This window comes from Hippocampus comes, unplaced genomic scaffold, assembly GCF_001891065.2.
Source record: "Hippocampus comes isolate QL1 unplaced genomic scaffold, H_comes_QL1_v1.1 scaffold94, whole genome shotgun sequence".
Classification (NCBI taxonomy): domain Eukaryota; kingdom Metazoa; phylum Chordata; class Actinopteri; order Syngnathiformes; family Syngnathidae; genus Hippocampus; species Hippocampus comes.
Genome location: NW_017806059.1, coordinates 2,672,440 through 2,698,906, shown reverse-complemented (window position 1 = coordinate 2,698,906; position 26,467 = coordinate 2,672,440). Strand labels below are relative to the sequence as shown.

The window sequence follows — 26,467 nt, the reverse complement described above, 5'->3', positions numbered from 1 at the left end:
ACCAGGGATTCCGCAGACATTAATAAGATTTTGTCCGCCCTGGCCAGCCAAGAACAACTGGTGAGTCAGCAGGGCCAGGCGATCTCAGAACTCCGTGACGCGGTCTCCATGTTGGCCCACCAGTTCGAGGATTACGGGTCGCGAGTGGAGCGTTTAGAAAACCGGAGAACGCCAACCCCGGAAATCCCCCGTGCTACCACGGAGGCTCTACACGGCGGACAATTTGCGTTTGTCCGGAAGTTGCTCCATATTATGCACGTACTGTAATAACAACGTCACTCGATTGAAGCGCATCTCAGCAGCGGATAGTCCGCAGCTCTCTGCTGTGCGCGCGTGAGCGCAAGCACGTACTCACAGCGCCGACGCAACCCACGCGAGGCAAAGCCGAGCCTCCGGTCTTCCTTCCCCGATTTCATTGCCGCGTTTCGTCGGGTGTTCCACCATCCCGTTCGAGGAAGAGAGGCCGAAGGCCGGTTGCTAGAGCGCCGTCAAGGTACACAATCTGTTGCGGACTATTCCATTACATTTCGTATTTTGGCCGCCCAAAGTGGATATGATGACCGAGCGTTATGTGGACTGCTTCGCCGCGGGTTGAACACTCAACTCAAAGACGAACTGGCTACCCGCGATAACAGGTCTAACTTGGAGGAGCTCATTGACATCACCTTGGTCCTGGACAACCGCATTAGGGAGAGGAGCCGGGAGCGCGCAGGTGGATGGTTTCCGTACCGGCATGCTGCTTTCCGAGGGGCTTCCCGCGAGACGACGCGGACATCGGGGTCCGGGGACCACTCCAGTACACGGAATACTGCCGCCGTGGACGAGCCGATGCAGCTGGGAGGCGAACACTTGGAACCGGAGGACAGATGGCGTCGGATCCAGGACCGGACCTACTTCCACTGCGGCCAACAAGGGCATCGGGTCGCCACTTGCCCAAGGACATCCAAACCACCTACGCCTCTCGATGACTGTGAGTTACGACCCCGCATTGAACATCGGGAGCCGAGGAGAGTCGAGTCTAGTTCAGGCCTCTCCAAGAGACTGGAACTGGAGGGAGAGATCTACGGGCCGTCTCAGGTTCTGCCGATCCGGGCTTTGGTAGATTCGGGGGCCGATGATTGCTTCATCGATACCAGCATAGCCACTGAAATAGGTTGTTACATCGAGGACTTGGAACGAAGAAAAACGGGTTCATGATCTCGATGGGCGTCTTTTGGCGGTGGTGAAGAAAATTACGGGACCCGTTCAGCTCAAACTCTCGGGCAATCATGTCGAACATAGGAGATTCTATTTGATGCAGTCGCGAGCCGTCCCAGTGATTCTCGGCTTACCGTGGCTTAAGACTCACAACCCAGTAATTTTGTGGGATCGCCCTGCGATAGAGATTTGGAGCCCGTTTTGTTACGAGCATTGTTTGCGGTCCACCGTTGGGGGGCACGTGCGTTCTCGTAATGAGCCCCCTGAAACCATTTGTCTAGATGGAGTACCTGGTTGCTATCATGATTTGCAACAGGTTTTTAGTAAAGACCGCGCCCAATCCTTGCCACCGCACCGTCCTTACGACTGTGCCATAGACCTGCAGGCGGGTGCCCCGCTGCCGAGCTCCCGGCTATATCAGGTTTCTCATCCTGAACAAAAGGCATTGAGGGAATACATCAACAGCTCGCTCGCTGCAGGTCTTATCAGACCATCACGATCACCGTTAGGTGCTGTTTTTTTCTTTATTAAGAAGAAGGACGAGTCATTGCGGCCGTGTGTGGACTATCGAGGACTCAATGAAATAACCATTAAAAACAAGTATCCACTTCCACTGTTAGATTCCGCATTTGCTCCCCTTCAATCGGCCACCATCTTCAAAATTAAATTTACGCAGTGCGTATCATCTGGTTCGCATTCGGGAAGGGGATGAATGGAAGACAGCTTTTAAGACTCCCTTAGGCCACTTTGAATATTTGGTCATGCCTTTCGGTCTGACAAATGCCCCCGCGGTGTTTCAGAGTCTCATCAACGACGTGCTGAGGGACCTATTGAATGTGTTTTGTTTTGTTTATCTCGATGACATTTTGATTTTCTCACGGACTCTACAGGAACACAAACAGCTCGTCAGGCTCATATTGCAACGGCTGTTAGAAAATAGACTTTTTGTCAAGGCCGAGAAATGTGAATTTCATGTCAAGACTATATCGTTCCTGGGATTTGTTATAGAGAGGGGTCAACTAAGAGCTGACCCCGTCAAGATTAAGGAGGTGGTGGAATGGCCGACACCCACCACTCGTAAAGAGCTGCAGCGTTTTTTGGGTTTTGCTAACTTTTACAGACGTTTTATTCGCAATTATAGTCAGAAGGCCCTTCCGTTAACCCGGTTGACCTCCATTAAGGTTCCGTTTAAGTGGGACTCAGACGCCGACTCGGCGTTTACGGCATTAAAGAAAGCTTTTATGAACCCACCTGTACTGCAACATCCTAACCCTGATTGTTCTTTTGTCGTAGAGGTGGACGCCTCAGATTCAGGAGTGGGGACGGTTTTGTCTCAGCGTTCCCCAGTTGACCAGCGACTGCACCCTTGCGCCTTCTTTTCTCGTCGCCTTAGTCCCGCCGAGTCGAACTATGATGTGGGAAACTGGGAACTGTTGGCTGTAGTGGTGGCTCTACAGGAATGGAGACACTGGCTCGAGGGGACCAAGGAGCCATTTACTGTATACACAGACCACAAGAACCTTGCATACATACGCTCTGCCAAAAGACTGAACTCACGTCAGGCCCGGTGGGCACTTCTGTTAACTCGTTATAATTTCACACTCACATATTGTCCTGGTTCTAAAAACACTAAACCTGATGCCCTCTCCCGGATCCACGATCCCACGGAACTTTTTAGGGATATCGCGGAGTTCATCAGGGCCTGCCCCGCCTGCGCCTGTGGTAAGGTCTCGCACCGGCCTCCGGCGGAGTTGCTTCAACCCCTACCCGTTCCCCCTCGACCCTGGTCCCACATATCCATTGACTTTGTCACGGGCCTTCCTCCTTCTCGTGGAAAGACCATCATTCTCACCATTGTGGACCGTTTTTCAAAATCTGTTCATTTCGTTCCGCTTTCCAAGTTGCCGTCCGCCTTGGAAACCGCCGACCTATTGGTAACCCATGTGTTCCGTCTCCATGGGATCCCGATGGACATTGTGTCGGACCGTGGGCCCCAGTTCGTTTCCAGGGTATGCAAGCGGTTCTGTCGGGCTCTGGGGGCCACGGCGAGTCTCTCATCTGGTTACCACCCGCAGTCCAATGGGCAGGCGGAGCGAGCGAACCAAGACCTGGAGGCGGCTCTTCATTATGTGTGTCTCCACCGTCCCTCGTCCTGGGCCGTCCACTTGCCTTGGATGGAATATGCGCACAACACCCTCGTCTCTTCAGCCACAGGTCGGTCTCCCTTCATGTCTGCTTACGGCTATCAGCCGCCACTGTTCCCGTCCCAGGAGGGGCAGGTGGAGGTTCCATCGGTGCAGTGCCATCTGAAGCGGGCCCATCACGTGTGGAGGGAGACCAGGGCTGCGTTGTCCCGCACAGCGTCCAGAAACCGGCGGATTACAGACCGTCGTCGTCGCCCGGCACCGTTCTATGAGGTAGGGCAGGAGGTGTGGCTGGCTACAAGGGACCTGCGTCTGGCCGGCACGTTGACCAAGTTAGGGCCACGCTTCACAGGACCATTCGTGGTGGAGTCCGTCATCAGCCCCGTCGCTGTCAAGCTCCGGTTGCCGGCCACCATGAAAGTTCACCCCGTGTTCCACATCTCCCTGCTCAAGCCGGTTGCGACCAATCCCTTGGCTCTTTCTCCCACCCGCCTCCTCCTCCACGGATCGTTGATGGTGACCCAGTGTACACGGTGCACAAGTACAAGTACTTATTTAACACGCGTGTCGACACACTGTGTTGATACTGTGTTGATACTGTGTCGCTGACCACTGCCACCTGCTAGACCTTCAAAATCCCTGCAGCTAACCCACTTGACAGACTGGACTGATTTGACGATGAAGTGTATACAATATCATTCACATCCATGCATTCATATTGTATCATTCAATGTGTTTCAATAATGTGAAAATCGTGTGAATGAGGATGCTTGTGGGCTTTGTCTTCACAAATTTTTATTTAGAAAAATAAGATGATCCAGTGTTTTAAATTTCAGTCTGTTGCGTTTCTTGCATGCTATTTCCCCTGCTGTGGAGAACACACACACAATGTGTCATGTCCCGTTTTCGACAGCAGGTGGCAGGCGGTGCATTCTGGCTGGCTGCACACCTGCTACCTATTTGTCATTAAGCACCTGCTTTATTAGAGCTGTCTTTCTGACTCTTACTTGACGGAGAATTGCTTGCCGTGCCACTGCTTTGCCCGTGTGTCGGTCTTCTCCCTCTCGTATTAGTCTTAGTGCGCTAGTTAGATTCGTCGACTCTTTTTGGTGAAGTCTTTTCTTCGTGTGTAATCGTATTCGAGTTTATTTTTCTTCCTTGCCTTTTGTGCGAGCGTTTTTTGTTATTGGGTTTTTGCATGTTCTCCTGGTACTTGTTTTGACCAGCGTTTTCTGTTGTCTATTTTCGGCGGTGCGGTTTTTGTTAATAAATATTATTTTCGTACGGAGTTCTTGTTGGTGTCTGCTGTTTCGGGAATCCTACATTTCAATTTTGTTGCGAATGAAGCGTGTTCCTTTCCGCTTCGCTCGCAACGTGACACAATGGAACAAAACATGTCAAAAATCTGAGAGGCACTTGGTGAAACAAGGAGATTTGAATAAATACCTTATTCTCCAAAAGGAGATCAAAATGGCTCTACACGGCGGACAATTTGCGTTTGTCCGGAAGTTGCTCCATATTATGCACGTACTGTAATAACAACGTCACTCGATTGAAGCGCATCTCAGCAGCGGATAGTCCGCAGCTCTCTGCTGTGCGCGCGTGAGCGCAAGCACGTACTCACAGCGCCGACGCAACCCACTCCACATATTAAAGAAGCTTTGAACTACGACAACAGCTAAACTAGCCTAGCTGATGTAATGATGGTCAGCAGACAAGGTTTATGTTTTATGTGACTTTTAATAACAACGTGACAGAGTCGTCAAACATGCGGTGTGCTCACTCGCAGTCACTTCCTGGAACTCCCCCTGATAGGCGGGACCTCTCAATCAACTGGAGTATGACGTACAGTACAAACTTTCATAAAGCACTTCTCACATAATAATAGCCTATTATATGACAGCCGACATGACGCTCGAAGTCAGACGGACACGTTTTTTCTGATAATCTGTGTGTTTTCCTTTTTACTCAAATATATACAGTATTATTTATTATGGAGCAGAAACGCAAATTTCCACCCTGTGGGACCATTTTGATGTCCTTTTGGAGAATAAGGTATTTATTCAAATCTCTTTGTCTCACCAAGTGCCTCTCAGATTATTGACATGTCTTGTTCCATTCTAATTCAAATTCATTTCAAGGTAACTCTTAGTTTACTATTCATGTTTTATTGCAGATGAAATGTCGAATTTGCCAGGTCGAATTATCATATGCCAACAAAAGCACCTCCTCCATGCTGAGGCATTATCGGGTCAAGCATGAGAATGAAGTTCCCGACACACCCAGGATAACTCGGGTATATAGCCATTCGCTTATCTTTTCATGGTTGCTTTGTCGATAATTAATCGGCAACTAGTAATTATTATGGGTTTACTCTCCACTTCATGTTTGACAATCAAGCTTCCAGGAAACAGTTGCTCGATCAGCCACTTTTGAACTTCATTGTCAAGGACTCCCAGCCCCTCAGCATTGTGGAGAGTGAAGGGTTCAAGGAACTGATTCAGATCCTTGAAACCTCATGTTTTGTCGACAAAGGTCTGTGTGAAGGTTCCAAGTCTTATATAAGATATATAGATATCTAATAATTGAAATGTATTTGCTTTTGGTTTAATTTTCAGACCATCAAAAAAAATGGTGGCTGACAAATACCAGGAGGACTGGGAAAAAGGGAAAATGGAAGTACAGCAAGCTGTGGCAGTGAGTAGAACTGACGTGGACCTCTGTGAACATGGACGCCTACTTGGCACTCACCTGTCACTACAATAATGCGAATATGCAGTTGTGTTCAACAGTGCTGGGAGTACAATACTTTCCACAGAATCACACAGCTGACAATTTGGCCCAGGTCAAAAGGGACATAATGGAGGACAGGGCCATAACCAACAAAGTAAAGTGTTTTGTGAGTGACGCAGCACCAAACATGATCGCATCCACGAGACACCTCCAAATACGCCACTCAATTTGCATTGCACACAGTATTAATTTGTTAGAAAATCACGCGATCAGGTCCCTGCACTTAAAGACATCAGAAACAAAGCGAGGCAAATTGTCACATTTTTCCGTTCAAGCCCTACAGCCAAGGAGAAGCTTGCTCAGGTGCAGCAACAGATGGGATGTTCAACCCTGAAACTCATCAAAGAGGTGCCAACAGGCTGGAACAGTACCTATGAAATGCTGTCAAGGCTGCATGATGAGAGGGAACCAGTGTGGGTATGTATGGCCTCCTGAAAGACAGATTTGGCTCCACTGACAGCTGATGACTTCACCATCATAAGAGAAGCACTACTAGTGCTTTCTCATTCCATCAAGCTACAGTGGAGTTGTCTGAAGAGAGGAGAGTGTCTGGTTCAAAGGTCATCCCGATGATGAAAATGCTTGATCATGCACTTGAGCGCCACGCTTCAACCTTGCACACACAGGCAGTCATACAACTCCACGAACACCTCAAGCATCAAGTCACAGACACTGCTTCCAGTTTGGAGTCTGAGTGTGTTAACCTTAGCAACACTTCTCGACCCCAGATTCAAATCACTTGGATTCTGCAGTTCCTCCAGGTGCACGGAATCCATATCCAGACTGGTATGTGTGTGTGTGTGTGTGTGTGTGTGTGTGTGTGTGTGTGTGTGTGGGTGTGTGGGTGTGTTGTGTGTCTCATCGGGCGCACAATCGAGGCCCAGCCTGGACCATCATTGCAGGCCTCTGCAACGACATCTGGCATGTTACTCATCATTATTAGTTTGTTTTTGGAAACTGTTCTAAATGCCAATTTGTTGGGTTTTGTTTTTTAGGTGACCTGTGGCAGCATCTGGATGATGAGGTGGGGAGACTGGGAAGAGGCGCAACAGCAGATGCAATATCTGAGGTCCAGCAATACCTGGCAGAGGGAATATTGCATGCAATCAAGACCCGCTTTTGTATTGGAAGGACCAACACACTTCTTCTTTCCCAAACCTCTCCCACCCCGCAAAGGAGTTCCTATGTACGCTCACGTCCCTTGTGAGCGTGTGTTCTCCACAGCAGGGGAAATAGCATGTAAAAAATGCAACAGACTGAAATTTAAAACACTTATTTTTCAAAATAAAAATTTGTGAAGCCAAAGCCCGCAAGCATCCTTATTCACATTATTGAAACACATTGAATGATACAAGATGAATGCATGGATGTGAATATTGTATACACTTCGTCATCAAATCAGTCAGTTCAGTCCGTCAAGTGGGTTGGCTGCAGGGAATTTTGAATTCCACCAGGTGTCAGTGGTCACTGACACAGTATCAACACAGTGTGTCAGTGTCAACACGCTTCATGAGGCCTCATGGACCCATCACTACCGTCACCCTCTGTTCGTGTCCCCCAGCGAGGCACGTGTTGCCCTGTTTCCGCCGAGTCAACCCACTGGGTGACTTTGGGACGTCTGGGATCCGTCTCTTGAGAGAGGGGTACTGTTATGTTTCTGTCTGGTTGCATTTGGTTTTGTTTCATGTGCCCTTTTTGTCACCACCTGTTCTCGTAATCAGTGTCCCTTGTGTTGAACCAACCAGCTCCCTCAACCCTTTGTGTCTTGTCCAGGTGTTTCTCGTTGTCTCGTCACTTTGCTTGTATTTAGTTCCTTGAGTTCTGTCAGTCATTGAGTGTAAGCATACGCGTGTTCCTGTCATGTTTTGTTTCCTGTCAGTTTTGTTTGTTACTTTGGTTCCTTGTGATTTCCAGGCATTTGTTTGAGTACTTTGACTAAGTGTTTTTCCGTTGTACTCCTGTTTGTATTTTTGTTAAATACATTTTGCTCAGCCACCCTGCTCCTCCCTGCGTCCCTGCTTTTTGCGGTCCTCCCAACAACTACCATCATGCAAAACATGACAGAGTGTCATGTTTTGTTTCTGGCTTAGGTTTTTGTTATTTTTGTTTCCTGTGGTTTTCAGGACTTTCTATAATTAAGTTAATTTTTCCCCAATGTACTCCAGTTTCTATTTTTGTTAAATACATCCTGCTCTGTGTGGGTTTTCTCCGGGTACTCTGGTTTCCTCCCACATTACAAAAACATGCATGGCAGGCTGATTGAACACTCTAAACTGTCCCTAGGTGAGTGTTAGCGCGGATGGTTGTTCGTCTCTGTGTGCCCCGCGATTGGCTGGCAACCGCTTCAGGGTGTCCCCCGCTTACTGCCCGAAGACCGCTGGGATAGGCTCCAGCACCCCCGTGACCCTTGTGAGCATGAAGCAGATCGGAAAATGGATGGACATCTTGCTCAGTCCACCCTACTCCTCTCTGCCTCCCTGCTTTTTGGGGTCCTCCACCTACCATTACACAGAACGTGACAGAATGATCCAACCAAGACTGGACCCCGCATGACCAGAGGTGTGGGCCCACTGCCACTCGTCCCCGTTCCGGGGGCGCAAGTGTTACGTCTGCCCTCCGTTCCTGTTTCCAGCGGCACGAGTGTTGCGGCTGCCCTCCATTCCTGTTCCCCCGAGGTGTAAGTGTTCGCCCCCCACCCTCCTCCTCCCGTTTCCGACGAGCTACATCCATTCGACTCATGTAGAATCCACTCATGTCAAGATGGCCCAGCCATGTCAAGACAAGCCATTGGGTGATTTTTTTTTCCTTTTTTTTGGGGGGGGGGGGTTGCGTCTGGGAGCCATCCCTTGAGGGAGGGGTACTGTTAAAGTGGTTCTGTTGGTGACCAGCAAGCGGCACTGTCGGGCTCCTCCTGCAGTGCCACCTGCTGGTCATTGTGTCATTAATTAGTGTTTTCTTAAAAGGACTCCCTGCCGGACCAGTTAGTGTCGGATCATTGTGTGCGCCCCGTCATGTTTTGTTTTTGTCATAGATTATTATTTTTTGTTTGTTTCTTACTCAGGTTTCTTGTGTTTTAGGACTTTGTTCCAGTATTTGAGTTAGTTTCTCCAGTGTACCCTGCAAATGTTTTTTGTTAATACATTTTGTTCAGCCCACCCTGCTCCTCCTGCCTCCCTGCCCTGCCCTCCCTTATTGCCTTATTTATTCATTTCTTTTATGACACCTTAGCGTTCATTATCAGCAACCTGGCATAGACTGCATCATCATTCAGTACAAAAATAAAAACACCAAGTTCAAGGGAGTATCTGATTTATCAAAAATATCAATCAAGTATCACACTTGATCACAAAGCACCCCTCTCTGGTGATTACAGAACTCAGTCATGGCTGAAAAACATTTGCATGCACTCCATACAGGCACAAATCGTCTCCATCTGTGCGTGCACATATTAAACTAATGTACATGATTCAGCACCACAACACACCACATGCAACATTGGAGCAAGGGTTTGCTGAAGACACACTGACCTGATTTTGGGTACGTGACGGCAATGGCGTCATCGCCTTTAAACGTGAATTGCTGCGCAAAATATGTCAGGCTTTCTTGAGAGTGGGTCTCCTTTGGCAACATAAGTCCATGGTGCATAAAATACAACTCCTGTATAGACATTGTGTTTGTCCTTCCGACTACAGAGGGAAGTGTCAGGCGGGTCCGCTGAGACGTTCACGTTCACAAAAATGTGTCAAACTTTATGACTCCGGCGTGTTTCACACAAGATACTTTCGACAGTGTCCAAGCTTTCATATTTACAGTTGCTATCAAAATACTTAAAAAGTCAGTACCACCACCTAAGGTATGAAAAGAGACAACAAAACGACCCCGGATTTTTAAGTATGTACATAATATCCGAGGGTACAGAAAGCAAGCACAGCACTTCCGCCAAATGAATGGAATGTCACATGTCTGCACTTGGAGAGGAAAAATTACTATAACACTGAACTGTGCAAATTTTGTGTGAATTAGAGCGTGTCTATCAGACATAAAACGCGTTCACCTACTACTGAAATTCAAAGTATGTCTTCCTATGACACCGAAGACATGGTGATAATGGTTACAAGGCGCTCTGATGCAGGCCAGAAGTTAACCGAACGGGTTCTCAACTCTATGCAGAAAAATTCCTCACAGTGCTGAAGTCACTTTCCTAACAGTATTAAAAATCAAATAATCAATACTGAGTAACTATATTTTCCCGCATTAGACAAAGAGAAAAGGAAAATTACAGTAGCGGATCGAGATCGACAAAGTATGTGTGTGTGTGTGTGTGTGTGTGAGAGTGTGAGATAGGGACAAAGAGAGAGAGAGCCTGAAGTGGGGTGCATTAAATAGATTCACAGTAGTACCCAGAAGTGTCAAATCAAGGTCCAGAAAAGAAAACCCTGCCACAGTTTGGCTTTCGCCACAGTTGCGAGAGCGAGACAGAGAGAGAGATCGCGTGTGCGTGCGCGCGCGTGTGTGTGTGTGTGTGTGTGTGTGTGTGTGTGTGTGTGTGTGTGTGTGTGTGTGTGTGTGTGCGTGTGCGTGTGCGTGTGTGTGTTAACCTCACTTTTCCCTATTCTGGACTAATGCATGCACTTGTATGCCACTGCCGAAATCCATTGAGCCTGTAACACAGTAACATCCTGCCACTCCCAATATTGAACATACTGTATAGTCGTCCTCATGTTACCTCTTGTAATATAAGGTCTCAACTCAAATTCACAAATTATTCTTCCATGTTCTTCAGATTGAAACTCCAAATCGATAGCTCCGGTAATAGATGTGAAAACAAGCATGATTGGAAAAGTACCTGATTTAGGATATGTCACAGAAAACACATCAGTGTCCTCCACAGAGAAATTTTCAGCATATTCCAAGCTGTCCTCAGAGTGAGCTCCGGGTGGCAGGGCCAGGCCATGATACTTGATGTAGCTGGGCCAGGACATGCTGACTGCAGATGTGTAGGAGGACTGATAAGACATGTCACTCCTCTTTACTTAAGGCTGTCTGTTTAGTAGTTTGTGAGATTATCAGAGTTCCTCCTACTTCGGTGGACAGGGATGAGCCACTTCTCCCCCTTATACTGTACATTTAGATTGACAGCAAAGTTTTGCAGGGATACAGGGATCAATTAAATGTAAACACTGGCTAAAAAAACAAAAACCTTAGTATTTTGAACTAGAATTAACCCTGGTTTTAGAAGGAAACAGAAGGGAAATAAATGAAGAATGAAAGGAGAAAAATGTGAGACCTGGCACACAATTGAAACATGTTTCCTCAAATCCAGGAACCTGGGCTAATGGGCAGCTAGAGTGATTAATAGAGGGTTGAGACTGGGGCTACATCGTTTTCTGACAGGACTATAACCCCCCCACCTGTCTCCATGCCACCCCAGCCCCCAGTGTAGCATTATCCCTGCTCTAATCAGGGAAATCTTTCCCAGGTGAGATGGTTTCAAATGGCCGTCAGGTCAGAGCGAGCATTTTTAACATTTGTGTATGACTTATTACATCAAGTATAATTCTTATGGAAAATGATGGCCATTATTTTGGTCAAGTCCAATTTGGGACCAGGATCTGCAGGCACCCTGAAGTGACAGATACGAGTCCTCTGCTGCCAGATCACACTTGTTCAATTCACACTGGAATGTGCAAGGCATTAGTCAGGCCATTCGTGTTTCCCAGCATTTGCTATTCTTGCATACACAAACCACAGTGTGCCAGCAGAGAAAGCAATGTCTGTTTGCGTATTAGTGAACAGCCATGAGCATTGAGGCCTGCTCAAAATGCAAGCTTTGTGGGCTGCCTGAAGCACCCGCGCTAAGTGGAAAGGAGAGGTACGGGGGGCGGCCACAAAATGACTTCATGAGGTCAACTTGCAGGAGGGAGAGATGTACTGTCTGATTCGTGGTTTGATTTCAGTAGCATTTCATTCTTCAATAATTGTCCATGTATCAATTGTTTAATAACTCCACAAAATGGCAAGCCTGTCAATCTTCACAACAAACTACAAACAAACACCTCAATTATCCAACAGTGCTAAAATGACCCCCCAAAAAATCACGACAAACATTCCCCCCTCCATTTTCTGAGCCGCTTCTCCTCACAAGGGTGACGGGGCGTGCTGGAGCCTATCCCAGCTGTCTTCGGGCAGTCGGCAAGGGACACCCTGAACTGGTTCCCAGCCAATCGCATTGGCACACACAGACGAACAATCATTCACGCTAACAATCACACCCTGGGACAACATTAACCTACCACGCATGTTTTTGGAATGTGGGAGGAAAACAGAGAAAACCCAGGCAGGAATGGGGAGAACATGCAAATTCCTTTACAGGAAGGCAGAGAACCCTGCACCTCTGCACTGTGAGGCCGACGTGCTAACCAGTCGACCACCTGGCCGCCCATGACAAACATGATCATTAATATATCTTTGGGGTAGAGGCATGGTTCATTTAAAAATGTAAATGTTGTTTCTCAAGAGCACAACTGTAATTCATGCCTTTGCCACATCTTGGATTTATTACTGTAATGCATTTTACTTTGGGGTCAGCCAATCCTCCATTAAGCATCTGCAGTCGGTCCAAAATGCTGCTGCTGGCCTCTTGACTAGTACTAAGTACTAAGAGTAAGTAGTAAGAGGGAGCACACAATTCCTACTCTGGCATCCCTTCACTGGCTCCCTATCCATTTTAGAGTTCTTTTTAAGATTGTATTATTTGCTTTCAAATCTTTAAATGGCCTCGCCTTACCCCTCTGAGCTTGTCCACCCCGATGCACCTGTGCCTTAGGCCTGCGGACTGGACACTATTCAAGGTACCGAGGACTATGTGAAGGCTCAGAGGGGATTGAGCTTTTTCTGTTGCTGGTGCGTCACTTTGGAATGACTTCCCACTGAACGTAAGGCAATCCCCCTCACTGTCCGGCTTTATAACTCGTCTTAAAACTCACTTTTATTCTTTGGCTTTTGACTCAGCATGAGACTTGATTTTTTTTTTTTACTGTTTTTGTGCTTTCTACTGTCTTTGTTATTAACTTAATGTTTTATTGTTTGTTGTTTATATGATTTTTGCTCCATGTACAGCAGCTTGTATACAGCAGTGGTGGTTTTAAAGTGCTCTATATATATACAACTGGCGTTGCGACCAAAACCCTTCACCGATCTTTTCTGTTGAGGTTTGAGAACCAAAGTAAATAATGCCGGGACTATCAGTTGCCATTGTGTTCTGTTCTTCATTGTACAAGTGCTTTCCATTCTATTATCCTCATTGCACTTTCTCCCTCCCTCAGATAGTGTCACAATATTCTTGTGGGAACTACGTATAGTTTCTTTAGGATTTGGCACACAAGAGGTTCAATACCTGAATATACAGTGGGGCAAATAAGTATTTAGTCAACCACCAATTGTGCAAGTTCTCCTACTTGAAAAGATTAGAGAGGCCTGTAATTGTCTACATGGGTAAAGCTCAACCATGAGAGACAGAATGTGGGAAAAAAAACTCAGAAAATTACATTGTTTGATTTTTAAAGAATTTATTAAAAATCATGGAGGAAAATAAGTATTTGGTCAGCTACAAAGAAGCAAGATTTCTGGCTGCCAAAGAGGTCTAACTTCTTCAAATGAGGTCTAACGAGGCTCCACCTGTATTAATGACGCCTGTTTTAACTCATTATTGGTATAAAAGACACCTGTCTACAACCTCAGTCAGTCACACTCCAAACTCCTCTATGGCCAAGACCAAAGAGCTGTCGAAGGACACCAGAGACAAAATTGTAGACCTGCACCTGGCTGGGAAGACTGAATCTGCAATAGGTAAAACGCTTGGTGTAAATAAATCAACTGTGGGAGCAATTATTAGAGAATGGAAGACATACAAGACCACTGATAATCTCCCTCTATCTGGGACTCCATGCAAGATCTCACCCTGTGGTGTCAAAAGATAACAAGAACGGTGAGCAAAAATCCCAGAACCACACGGGGGGAACCTAGTGAATGACCTACAGAGAGCTGGGACCACAGTAACAAAGGCTACAATCAGTAACACAATGCGCCGCCAGGGACTCAAATCCTGCACTGCCAGACGTGTCCCCCTGCTGAAGCCAGTACATGTCCAGGCCCGTCTGCGGTTCACTAGAGAGCATTTGGATACTCCGGAAGAGGACTGGGAGAATGTGTTATGGTCAGATGAAACCACCATAGAACTTTTTGGTCGAAACACAGGTTCTCGTGTAGAATACTGAGTTGCATCCGAAGAACACCATATCCACTGTGAAGCGTGGGGGTGGAAACATCATGCTTTGGGGCTGTTTTTCTGCAAAGGGACCAGGACGACTGATCTGTGTAAAGGAAAGAATGGATGGGGCCATGTATTGAGAGATTTCGAGTGAAAATGTCCTTCCATCAGCAAGGGCATTGAAGATGAGATGTGGCTGGGTCTTTCAGCATGACAATGATCCCAAACACACAGCCAGGGCAACAAAGGAGTGGCTTCGTAAGAAGCATGTCAAAGTCATGGAGTGGCCTAGCCAGTCTCCAGATCTCAACCCCATCGAAAATCTGAGGAGGGAGTTGAAAGTCCGTGTTGCCCAACGACAGCCCCAAAACATCACTGCTCTAGAGGAGATCTGCATGGAGGAATGGGCCAAAATACCAGCAACAGTGTGTGAAAAGCTTGTGAAGAGTTACAGAAAACGTTTGGCCTCCGTTATTGCCAACAAAGGGTACATAACAAAGTATTGAGATGAACTTTTGGTATTGACCAAATACTTATTTTCCACCATGATTTTTAATAAATTCTTTAAAAATCAAACAATGTAATTTTCTGAGTTTTTTCCCCACATTCTGTCTCTCATGGTTGCGCTTTACCCATGTTGACAATTACAGGCCTCTCTAATCTTTTCACGGAGGAGAACTTGCACAATTGGTGGTTGACTAAATACTTATTTGCCCCACTGTAATACATTTTTGTATTCTTTCTTCAGGTTACTCACTGAATAAAAGGGTGGGAGTTTCATACAGTACACCAGGGGTCACCAACCTTTTTGAAACCAATACCTTCTTAGCTACTGATTAATGCAGTGGGCTACCAGTTTGACGGTATGCACTTTTGAAATAAATTTGCTCAAACTACCCTCACATGTTATAATTAATGATATTCATTTCTGAGAAGACAATGATCACATTAGCGATTTCTCACAATAATTATGAAACAGATAAATATCAATTGGCCACACTTCATTTATAAACATCTGCCAGTTTTCACATTTTGAAATGATCTCTTCCACAATATTCCTGGAGAGTCACAGTGTCTAATCACTCGTGAGCTATTTTTGGAATAGGCTGGCGGGCTACTCATGTTGTCCTTGAGGGCTACCTGGTGCCTGTGGCCACCGTGCTGGTGACCCCTGCAGTAAGACCTGACATTATGGTCCAAACTGAAATAGGATTGGGTACAGCACGTCTACAGATAAAACTCCTGTAATGGGTCTAATGAGTTCACAGAGATGTGCCTAATGTTGTGGCCAGTTAAGAGTGCATGTTTTAAAAATCTGCTGACAAATATTCAGACTTTGCGATGGTAAACATTTAACAAGTTTAACATTTTTGATTGCGGGCCCTTACAGTTTTCCATGCAGATCAGGAAAAAAAAAAAAACAACCTCTCTTAGCATCCCAGACCCCAGCATAATCTATTTTAGACATACGGTAATTGGGCTTTTTCCAACTTTCATCCCAAGTGTAAAACGAATGCTCAAATTCAACCCAATTATTGGTATGCACGGACCCTACCAGGATAAACCAAAGATAGACAACCAAGAACAACAAAATCCATGAAACCCTGTGTGGTCCAACCAATCAAATGACGAAAACATAAGTTGAGATTTATTCATACAGTTTCTCATCTTAAAAATCTTTCAACAAGTCTAAGTACATTTGAGGTGGATTTGTCACATAGAGGTCAAATTTTGTACTGTGATGAAAAATAACTTGCTTGCTGATTGATTCTACTCAGTTTAGATCATGACGTGTTGAAAAGTCGGATATAAATAAAATTACATTTGCAGTGTCCATTTCAAGAAATGATGAAAATGTGTTGTTAATCTATTCATTAAAACGGCTGAGCATAAATGTTACTTGCAATGCTTGTAATGGGTTAAATTTGTGATCAAAATACACCCTTTCGCAAAATATCAAGTGTTTCAGTCGATATCATAGAGAATGTCTTTTGATGTCACTTGCATCCACCACAAAAGAACTAGCTGCAATGCAGATCCACCAAATCACCAGCTGGCGGGGTGGTAGCCTGGATGAATTGGCTCAATCACCAATCGGTGACTTGGCTCTAAGACTGGTCAATGCAACTGGTTTTGGACTTAGTTGCTGTGCACCAAGGAGACGAAGAGAAGAAGTGAGCAGAGGGAGATGGCACCAGTCAGCACAGCTTTCACCAACAACACGGTCCAGCTGCCCAAGACGAAGGCATGGATGAACAACCTGCACGTACAGAGGTGGGGGGGAGGGAAAAAAATATATCACATACAGTGCTCAAACTTAACACACACTTACAGGGATTTTCGATACCAATTATTTTCAGACTGATGCCAGTATGAGTACAATAAAAATGCAATCTTTATTTACACAGCACTTTTCCGACAGCTGCAGCTGTAACAAAGCGCCTTACAGAACATTTAACATGAATTAACAATAGTCCACTCCAAAGGCTCACAGTGTGCTTTAAATTCAAAGTGCCATTTGGGCGAGCAAAGCCGAAACAAAAATGTCAGATTTTTTTTCTGCCTGAATGCTCACAGAGTTTCTCTTTTTTTGTTGTAAGAGGATAACGTGTCATTTGCCAAGTCAGGGGGAGGTGGGACTGCTCATAGAGCTGCCGGGAGTTACGTCCCGTCCACCCCCCCCCCCCTTCAAACATGCAAGTACTCACCGATACCAACGACGAACGACTAGTACTTTTGTTATATACATTTTAAATACATTTAAACTGAACCAATGATGGATAATTTTATAGTATAGATTATATATAAAAAAAAAAAAAAAAAACAACAACAAAAACCCAAATGGCACAAGCCGGCCGGCAACCCTCGTGAGGACAGAGCGGTTCAGCTAATGCATAGATGGATGTTAAAAGAAAAATTGATGTAACATAGACAAATACAATGTTATCATGTTTAAAAGTTTCATTTTGTTAAATGCTTGATTGACCTCGAGAGCGTGTGTTTATACAGCTTGTACACAATGGGGCACGGAAAATCAGGGGTCAATTTGAGGTGAATGGAGCCAAGGCGCTTGTTAACTGATAATACGGAAAGAAAGATTCAACTTCGGGCGGACAGGAAGTACAGGATGCGCTCCAGCATAATAAGATGTCCTTGAGCAAAGTTACAGATGTATCAGTTCATGGGAAGGCCTCCAGGTGTCCACTGAGGGGCGCGGGCCGAGAGGTGCGGCATGTAAATGAAGGGAGGAGTGTTTTTCTGATATGTGACTTGTAATTTGCATATACTGTCAATAAAGGCCAGCAGGAGCTGCGAGAGTTCAGGTGTCAGTTGGGGGAGCGAACGCTTCATCGAAAACTGCCTCCTGCCGGCAGTAAAAGACAATTCCTTCCTGAGTTGAGTCATTTTGTTCAACTTGTCGGAGCTAAATCTCTGACAAACACAATGGAAAACATAAGCCTCTACCATCTTTTTTGGGAGCGTTTTGTCGCCATAAAATTCCAAGTTAATGATAATTTGCTCAAAAAAATAGTTTTAACAGTTTGATCATTAAATAACATTAAATTTCTTGACTTGTATGCGTATTCAGTTAATTATAGGTTGAAAATAATTTGCCAATTGTTGTATTTAGTTTGGGGCGGTGGTCGACTGGTTAGTGCGTCGGACTCACAGTGCAGTGAAAAACATGCATGGCAGGTTGATGGAACACTCTAAATCAGGGGTGCCCAAACTTTTATGATCGAAGATCTACTTTTCAATCAGCCAACCTCCTGTGATCGACCCGTTACCGAGCATGCGCGCATACGCACACACGCATGCCATGATGAGCAATAGCCTGACGCTGAGGCACACGACGCACTTTTGCAGCCTGTTAACGATCGTAGCTCACGCGTACCGTTTTAAAATGCTTCTCTCGGCCCTCCAGATTCTCTTTCTTTGCCCGCCCCCTCGGTGAATTGTCCAAATCAAACTCTGAATGAGAATAATGATAACGATTAAAGACATAGCGCAACAACTCTGATCACAAGCTGCAACTGCAGACTGCTGAGCGCTAACAACTTCCGGTGACGCATCACACGTCACCGTAGGTTAAAGATGACCTGCTTATTTTATTTTCTTTTTAAAATACTATTTGTGAAAGTGAGACTAATAGAATGATAAGGGTGCAGTGTGCATTAACACAAAAAATATATTATTTACATGCACAGAGACACAAATGTTTTTTGGGGTTTCTTTCCTCTCCACCTCGGATTGACTTGGGACCAGTCCTTAATCTACTGGTGGATCAAGATCGACGTAATGGGCACCCCTGCTCTAAATTGTCCCGAGGTGTGAGTGTGAGCGGGAACGGTTGTACGTCTATGTGTGCCCTGTGATTGGCGGGCAACCAGTTCAGGGTGTACCCAGTCTACTGCCCCAGGACAGCTGCGATAGGCTCCAGCACGCTGGCAACCCTCGTCAGAATAAGCGGCTCAGATCATGGATGGATGGATGTATTGGATTGGATTGGATTTCAATTTTGTGAAGTCAGCTACCATGTCTTGAAGCAATGTGAGATTCTTCTACATATTACAAGGGTGTTCCCATTACATTTTAAAGGTAACTAAAACCTAAAAGACATCTTAGAAAGAACTCAACACTTTAAAAATTAACAGTACCTACGATTTTTAACTGACTAAATATTTCAAAGATATATTTTGAATAAATCTGCCTTTAAATTGTATGCAATTTGAACAAAACAGCAGAGTGGGTGCTAACTTGAATGCTTTATCATCTGGATGTGATCCAGGCTGCCCACTTCCACATGTGGGAAAATCTCGGTGGACAGGTTTGATGCTCTCTGTGCTCTTGTTTGATGTAAATGCCACAATGAGTGGGTTGTAGATGCACTTACTCCATTAAGAAGGACTTGTAGACACAGAGGGCCAGCAGCACAGTGACAGGGAGCCTGAAGCTCTTGGGAAGGTCGTAGCGTGTAAACATCCACACTACCGCTGCCATGGCAATATAATGGACCTGTAAACAGACAGAATGAAGAGAAATGAAGCCATTTTGAGAATGTGCTTATCTGACCACGGAGAGGAACTATCTTTTCACACGTTCCATTTATTGAAAAATGGAATCGGAAGCATTTGTGGCCAGTGCTACTGCGAAGAAACAGAAAGTGGCAAAAGGAGACCCCCAGTGGATGAGAACATGAATGACAAATGTACTCACCAAACTAATATTGGAGTCAAAGCTCATCTGGATGTATTTCCAGTCAAATTCGATCCCTCTGGCCCCAACCCAGAGAGGAAGACATCTGCACAACCACAAGCGGAGACTTTGATATGTACACATGGTTGATGAAACTGAGCTATTTGTTTAAATGGCATTTGGTTACGTTTTGTGGGGGCGTGGGCGGTGGGTGGAAGCGACAATGCTTACCTCGACATTACAAGTTCGGCGGTTGCCCACCCCATGGCGGCTACCATGATTTTGTACTCTCCTTTGCCGGCATTTCGTGACATGACAAGATGGAGGCCCAGCAGGTCTGCAAGGTCCACTGTTGCTTTCATAAATTCCTGACACAAGCATACAGCCATCTAAAACCTTGGGTACACCTGTGCTTTCCTATTAAAATGTAATAAATGAGCTGTAACCAAAAATAAATAAATGAATAAATCGCGCTTAACAGGTATAATTATGTTGTTTTAGCTCCGAGACATTATTTCTACAGTACGTCAATTTTTGTGAGGTAATGGTGTCGGTTTGGATTGGTGTACTGCAACATACTATGAACGGTTTCACATATTTGAGGGTAACCAACTTTTTTTAAAAAAATTCCTCTGTGTGGTGCAGTGCAGAGCTAATCTAGAGTTTGAATTAAAATAGGGTATGACATTTTGCTTGGAAGGATCTTAGTTGGTCTGTTGCATATTTTATTGTTACATTAGTCTAAAAAAAAAAAAAAAAAAGGTTTTTCCGGCCTTAAAAAAAAAAAAAGGGGGGCCGGGGTTTTGTGAGGTAATGGTGTCGGTTTGGATTGGTGTACTGCAACATACTATGAACGGTTTCACATATTTGAGGGTAACCAACTTTTTTTAAAAAAATTCCTCTGTGTGGTGCAGTGCAGAGCTAATCTAGAGTTTGAATTAAAATAGGGTATGACATTTTGCTTGGAAGGATCTTAGTTGGTCTGTTGCATATTTTATTGTTACATTAGTCTAAAAAAAAAAAAAAAAAAGGTTTTGCCGGCCTTAAAATGAAACATAGGTGGGCCACGGGAGATCCGATTGATCTTTTGGTCCATGCACAAATAACGTGGATCATGGAATTTATCATCACTTGTCATCATTAGAGTCTGCTTGCATTGACGCCACACGGGGGCGACAAACTCGAGATTCAACTGACAGGAGAGAGAAAAAGCTCCGGCTGCATGGCGAATGCATACCTGTCAATTCATACGGTTTAGCCATATTTTATACGGATTTTGTGGTGAATCTTACGTATCTGGCCATATCGCACAAATCATACGGATTCTGAAAATTTCCGTTTTTTTTTTCCCTAACAGGTTAGTTCTGTTTTCTTTTGCCCAGAATGGTGCTCGTCTACTCAAATGCTTTCATTTCCGGTAACGTTCCAGTAAATCACGTGGTTCCTAGTTGAAAACAGCAGAGTATTCATTCCATACTTTGGGAGTGTACAAGCAAGTTCTAATCTACAAGGAAACACATTTATCATTCATATTGCGCAATGGAACCAACAAGAAAGAGAAGTAAAACGAAGCACAGTGGAAGGTTTCTTCAAGAATGGATATCGCAGTTTAATGGCGCAATAGTGCCTGGTAAGACTGAAGAATATGCTCATTGCACACTGACAGCACACTGACAGCATTATTGCAATGCAAAGTAAATATGAATGGATGCTGTAACTTCGAGCCGATGGGTCAGCATATGGAGTTGGTGAAAAAAGTAACGCAGGAATACAACTCTGAACACAGTAATGCCACTAAGTAGAATGATGATTAGACATTCACCTGTCATTGTATTATGGAGATCTACAATAAATATCATTAAAAATTTCGTGGTTTTTTTTTTTCTGCCGTTATTTTGACATATAAAATGCTTTGGTATGTTATAAGGATTTTTTGCTCTTTATTAGGATTTTTTTGGTAGTTTATATGGGTTGGTGCTCCGAAAGGTTGACAGGTATGCGAATGGCATTTGTGTTACGCTCTTTTCACTCTTATCTTGAGTTAGAACCATAAGAAAAATGTGGTTAAATTAGGTATTTGTGCTCGATTCGAATAATTTGAATTGACCAGTTGCAAATTGTTTGGATTTTATTTAATGTTTTATTTCATTGTCATTTGACTTGAAGCACATTTATGAAAAATATTTAAGCATCTAGGCTTCATAAGTTCTCTTGCTTGTGACCTGTTGTAAAGCTAGGGTAGCTGCCGGGCGGCGGTGTTGACGGAAGGTTCATTGGGAAGACAGTCGGGCATGGAGCAACAACTTTTCTGACCATCTAAACATGTTAAAGTGCTCACGTTACACGAGCCAGTTTATAATGTTTTTTTCCAGGTGTGGGGGGGGGGGACACCTTAATAATTTGGATTTAAAAAGACTCAAAAGGAATTAAAGCGAGGCCTTTTTTGTTCAACTACAACGGCGTTGTTCTTTTGTTTCGTCGTGGCCCGTCGACGAAAGGCTCGAGTCAGGATCTTTATTCCCTGCTGACATCGTGACAAAGGACAGTAAATTGTCGCTTATAGCTTGTTTCAAGCTACTGGGACGGCTTCTGGAGGAAAAATAAACTCATTCTTTAAATATGTGTTAATGTGGGTTTGGTAACTGGTAACTGACCATCATTTACAATGTGGATAATAATTCAGCAGGATATGGCTAATGACAGTGTAATCATGTCAAAATAGCTGTTCCCTGGTTGCAGTACGCCGTAATCCAACCATTTGCTTAAATTGCTTTCAATCGAGTCAATTGTGCAAATGCGCCTAATGCTGAGGGCTAGTGAGTACAATGTCACTTTCACACTTACCCCAACAAAGTCATAAACTCCAGCTCCTCCTTCCCAGGTGGGGAAAAAAGTCGCAAGGAACAACATCTGGCAAATACGAGAACAGCAAAAAAACATTAATATTTTCGGTGCAATCTAGCTCTGTGGTTCACAAGCTTTTAGGGGTGCCCCTGCATATTTCTGATTGACCTGAAGTCAATAACGTCAGAATATGAGCTATCAGTGGTAACTTCCAGAACAAACCGTTATGTTTCACAATAAAAATGATTGGTCTGAGTCCACTGAAACACATCATCATCACTTGAAAATAAATTGCAGATCATCTAGTGTCGTGCAGTAACTTTCAGAATCCAAATGGGAGCAATATATCTGATTAAAATACTTGTGAAACAGAAGCAATAAGAGGCAAAAAAAGTCACGTTAACCTCCGTAGTTTAGGTAGACAAAAGTCTCGGTACCATTTGAGTAAAATAATCCTATTTTGAAAAAATGTCATCGGAGCTTTTCGAAAAGAATTACATCACAAACAATGAGGTATCCATGGTCCATGTCCATGTCCTGGCTGAGCAACACTACCGGTAATTTCCCTGACATGAAACATCATGATAGATTTTCCTCATTTAGCCTCGAGAGGAAGACCAAACTAGAGAGTTTACTCACTTTGCAGAGCTGGACAAAAAGGTAGGTAGCTCCAGCCTGGACACACTTCCAGAAAGCGTTGTATTCGGAACTAAAAATCAGACACAAAGGGTGAATAAGACAATATGTGATTAGGAAAGAACGTCTTCGTAAAATCGTACAATATACCAGATTAAGCCCCAAATTGCTTGTGGAGATTAAGTACCACCATTTCCACAATACTAAGAGGATTTGGCAGGGATTCACAAAGCTCTGACATTACTAAACTGATTAGCAGACCCTTTTGTTTCTACGACAAGGAAATGCAACGCGAGACCGGCATGTACAATAACTATCAATAATATTGTAAAATAGCAACTAATGCTTCAATGTGGGTGAGTAGTATCTTATAGGTACAGTATGTGAAAAATTTCTTGAAGATGTGCACAAACCACCGATTTCCAGGTATAAGAAGCATTTGGACACATTGATGTGATGCTGATGAAATGGTTGCAGACGCCAAATTATGCTTCATACAGCTCAACGGTACACATCTTGAGATGTCAGAATTTAAAGTTTACCAAAACAATACTGTTCAATAAGCCTAAAGCCAAAGATTATTGCAAATAATTATCATGGTATCACCCAAACTGGGGATCGTCATTATCGGCTCATCAATTACGCTTTTAAAAACAAGAAATATTTTGTCGTTATCTCAAGATACTATATCTCAATAATTTGTCGTAAATCGTTTGCGGGCTCTTTCAAATGGAACACGTTTATTTAAAATTGGAGCAACTTGAAATTGTTCTTCGCATACTTTTTTTTTTTTTTACTTTCATTGGAAACATTTTCTGTGGATGCATCGATTATATTTGCAGATATAAAAGACATACTTACAGGCCGCTGCACTTGTATGTTATAAAGTAAGGGAAATACGCCAAAGCAAAGCAATTTCCAAAATGAAACAGGGTCATGACGGCCAGTCAGATGATCAGGTGGCCTGTAGAAATATTGTGTTTGAAAAAAAAATGTCAATACTGTACTACAAATGTGCAAGGACATTAACCATGTGTGGTCACAAGACTCGACCGATATTAAATATTACAATTCAACATTTACAATTCATGCGGAAAGTGAATTAATCTGTATTCGGCTGGATAAAGCAGATTTATCTATGGGATAAGACACCTCGATCTCACTTCCAAAACGAGTCGCGCGCATGTCCATCGAGCCACAGAGACATTCTCCACGAGACGGATACACGCATATTCTTCTCAATGTGCCCACAGACAATCACATAAATGTGTTTGTGCCACAAAATGTAATATTAGTAAAACGCCACTTACAACAAGGGGAAGCAGGACGCCGTGCGTTACCGGAAGTTAGTGTTGTTCTACGTTAAAATCCCTCCGACTGAGTTTCCGCTGGGGCTCAATGACAGCGAGAAATAACCACCAGAGGGCGGCGGATCAGCCCAAGCCTTCATTTTTGAGCACGACTCCCTCGCCATCTCGCTGTCACATCTTGCATTCATTTGTATTCCAGGGCCGCTGTGGCAAAACTCTCTGGAAGGCAGTGAGGAGTAGGACCACAAGCGCGAAGGGAGAGCCGCATTAACTCCTGTGTCGCGATCTACTATCTACAGTGAGACTGTACAAACGACGGCCACAGTCATGTATTGTTTAGGGAAATATGATAATCTGTATAATTTGTGTGCCTTAAATTGTATTGTGTATGCATTTATATAACGTTGTTGTTTATAGAACATTGCGCATAAGCAGTGGCACGTGTGGCTGGAGCAGCGTAGTAATATAGTCAAAAGTTTTAAAGATAACGTGCATAGTATTGTGAGTTCATTCAGTGATGTCCGTATATGACGAGTAGTGTCATCCATATACACATGCATGCAAAGACATTGTCATAGTTTGCCATTCCATCCATCATCTGAACCGCTTTATCCTCACACACAAGGGTCGCAGGCTTGCTCGAGCTTGTCCCATCCATCTTTGGGCAGTAGGCGGGGCGCACCCGGAACGGATTAACTGGACAGCCAATCGCAAAGCACAATTATTCCACGTCAGACCACCCGACCGTAGCCTGATTTTGAACTGATCGACATGTGATGTCACAGACCAATTTAAATGTCTCGAAGCCGATTTTGAGTTGACTTGACGCGTGATCGGAGCTGTTGTTTATTTTGATTAGAAAGGGAGATTTTGTCTGGTCATTTGTGATTGAATTATATTATGTTTTGTATCAATCTTTTAGGTTTTACTTGACTTGTTAAATTGCACTTCCTTTATTTTTTCCCAATATTACTGTCGGCAGCCAGTAGTTGTTGACATTGTAAACGTTAAACAATTTCCTTACGTAGTTAAATAAAGACTCAACAAATGAATACGAATTAATCTCCGACTATGAAAATAGCAGCTGCAAGGCTTTTTTTAAATTTAAAATTAATCTCTTGCTCATTTGGTGCTTTTTATTTTAATTCAGTTGAATGCAGAGTTCCAGCAGAATATGAATGTAGCACTGCCCAACACATTCTATGCTGAGTTTGACAGCAACATTGCGCAGACAGAAGGCATCAGGAACTGGCAAAAAGGGAAATCCCCAGGCTGAAATTTTCAAACTCACAATGAAGCGGTAAACAGATTTAGACTGGAGAACAGTTTTTGTTGAGTTAGGTCTGATGGCTGCTTTAAACTAACTTTTGGGTGCAGAATCCAGAAGTTTTACTCCATCACATCAAGTTTTTGAGCAAGAGGATCCCCGTTTTCTTAAATGTGAAATAAATAATACAATATAAGAATAATAATAATAGGAAAAAACAGAAATAAAAACATGAAACAAAATAGAACAATTGAACGCCCAAGGTTACAAGGTGAAGAGAAAAGCCAGTTACGAATCCTCTTAATTCCTACTATGCTACCTTTTTGTTTGGAGATCCTTATATTGCAGACCTTTTGGGTGCTGCACACACCTCTCACCTAGGATGACCAACCGTCCCGCGAAATGCATGCACATATAGCGTTTGAAGCTCAATCCATGTGTTCCGCAAATTGAGGGCGTATACCGCAAAACGCTTGCTCTAATAACAAACTTGGTCACAATACCGCTGCAAGCCCGTGGAAACCAAATTAATATTATTTGACAGCTTGGCACATCTCTGTTGCTGTTGCTGTTGAGCAACCTCCAACTGGGTCCCAAAGCGACCCAGGTACCTGCAGACCCAGTTGTCAAGTCAAGTCAGCTTTTATTGTCCAATATGCTCTATGTGTAACATACAGCACAGATGAAATTACTTTCCTCTCTCAACCACAGTGAAAACATGTAGTGTATTGAACACACACAGTTAATATTTACGTTAAAATTGTCGGCTGTTGCCTGGGAAATGTTCGTAGCCCGAAGGCATGCCCAACAC

At 44.1% G+C, this 26,467-nt stretch overlaps 2 protein-coding genes across 4 annotated transcripts in view; both read right to left on the bottom strand.

Moving 5' to 3' along the window:
* Positions 1-11,167, bottom strand: part of sult2st3 (sulfotransferase family 2, cytosolic sulfotransferase 3) — an 18,719-nt gene extending 7,552 nt beyond the window's left edge. The window contains exon 1 of one of the 2 annotated variants that reach the window (XM_019893018.1): positions 10,981-11,167. In XM_019893018.1, the coding sequence (XP_019748577.1) occupies positions 10,981-11,152 (172 nt within the window). In that variant the 5' untranslated portion in view covers positions 11,153-11,167. Of the gene's footprint in view, positions 1-9,661; positions 10,015-10,980 lie in introns of those variants that run through there. The other variant, XM_019893019.1, reaches the window with a different exon arrangement.
* Positions 11,168-16,026: 4,859 nt separating this feature from the next.
* tmem147 (transmembrane protein 147) lies at positions 16,027-24,497 on the bottom strand. 2 transcript variants are annotated; one of them, XM_019893024.1, is made up of 8 exons: positions 24,390-24,497; positions 23,941-24,043; positions 23,083-23,152; positions 22,444-22,509; positions 19,831-19,967; positions 19,621-19,705; positions 19,298-19,419; positions 16,027-16,663 (listed from the first exon to the last, which is right to left on the bottom strand). In XM_019893024.1, the coding sequence occupies exons 2-8, from the start codon at positions 24,015-24,017 to the stop codon at positions 16,543-16,545; spliced, it is 678 nt and encodes a 225-aa protein (XP_019748583.1). In that variant the 5' UTR covers positions 24,018-24,043; positions 24,390-24,497; the 3' UTR covers positions 16,027-16,542. The 2 variants fall into 2 exon arrangements, with proteins under 2 accessions (XP_019748583.1, XP_019748582.1); XM_019893023.1 differs by having other exon boundaries at positions 23,941-24,054; positions 24,390-24,480.
* Between the last annotated feature and the right edge of the window lie 1,970 nt (positions 24,498-26,467).

Coding starts and splice junctions, on each gene's coding strand:
- tmem147 (XM_019893024.1), bottom strand. CDS start 24,017: ATGACCCTGTTTCATTTTGGAAATTGCTTTGCTTTGGCGTATTTCCCT. Junction 23,153..23,940: donor ACATACAAGTGCAGCGGCCT/GTAAGTATGTCT, acceptor TCTGATTTTTAG/TTCCGAATACAACGCTTTCT. Junction 22,510..23,082: donor TTTTTGTCCAGCTCTGCAAA/GTGAGTAAACTC, acceptor CGTATTTGCCAG/ATGTTGTTCCTTGCGACTTT.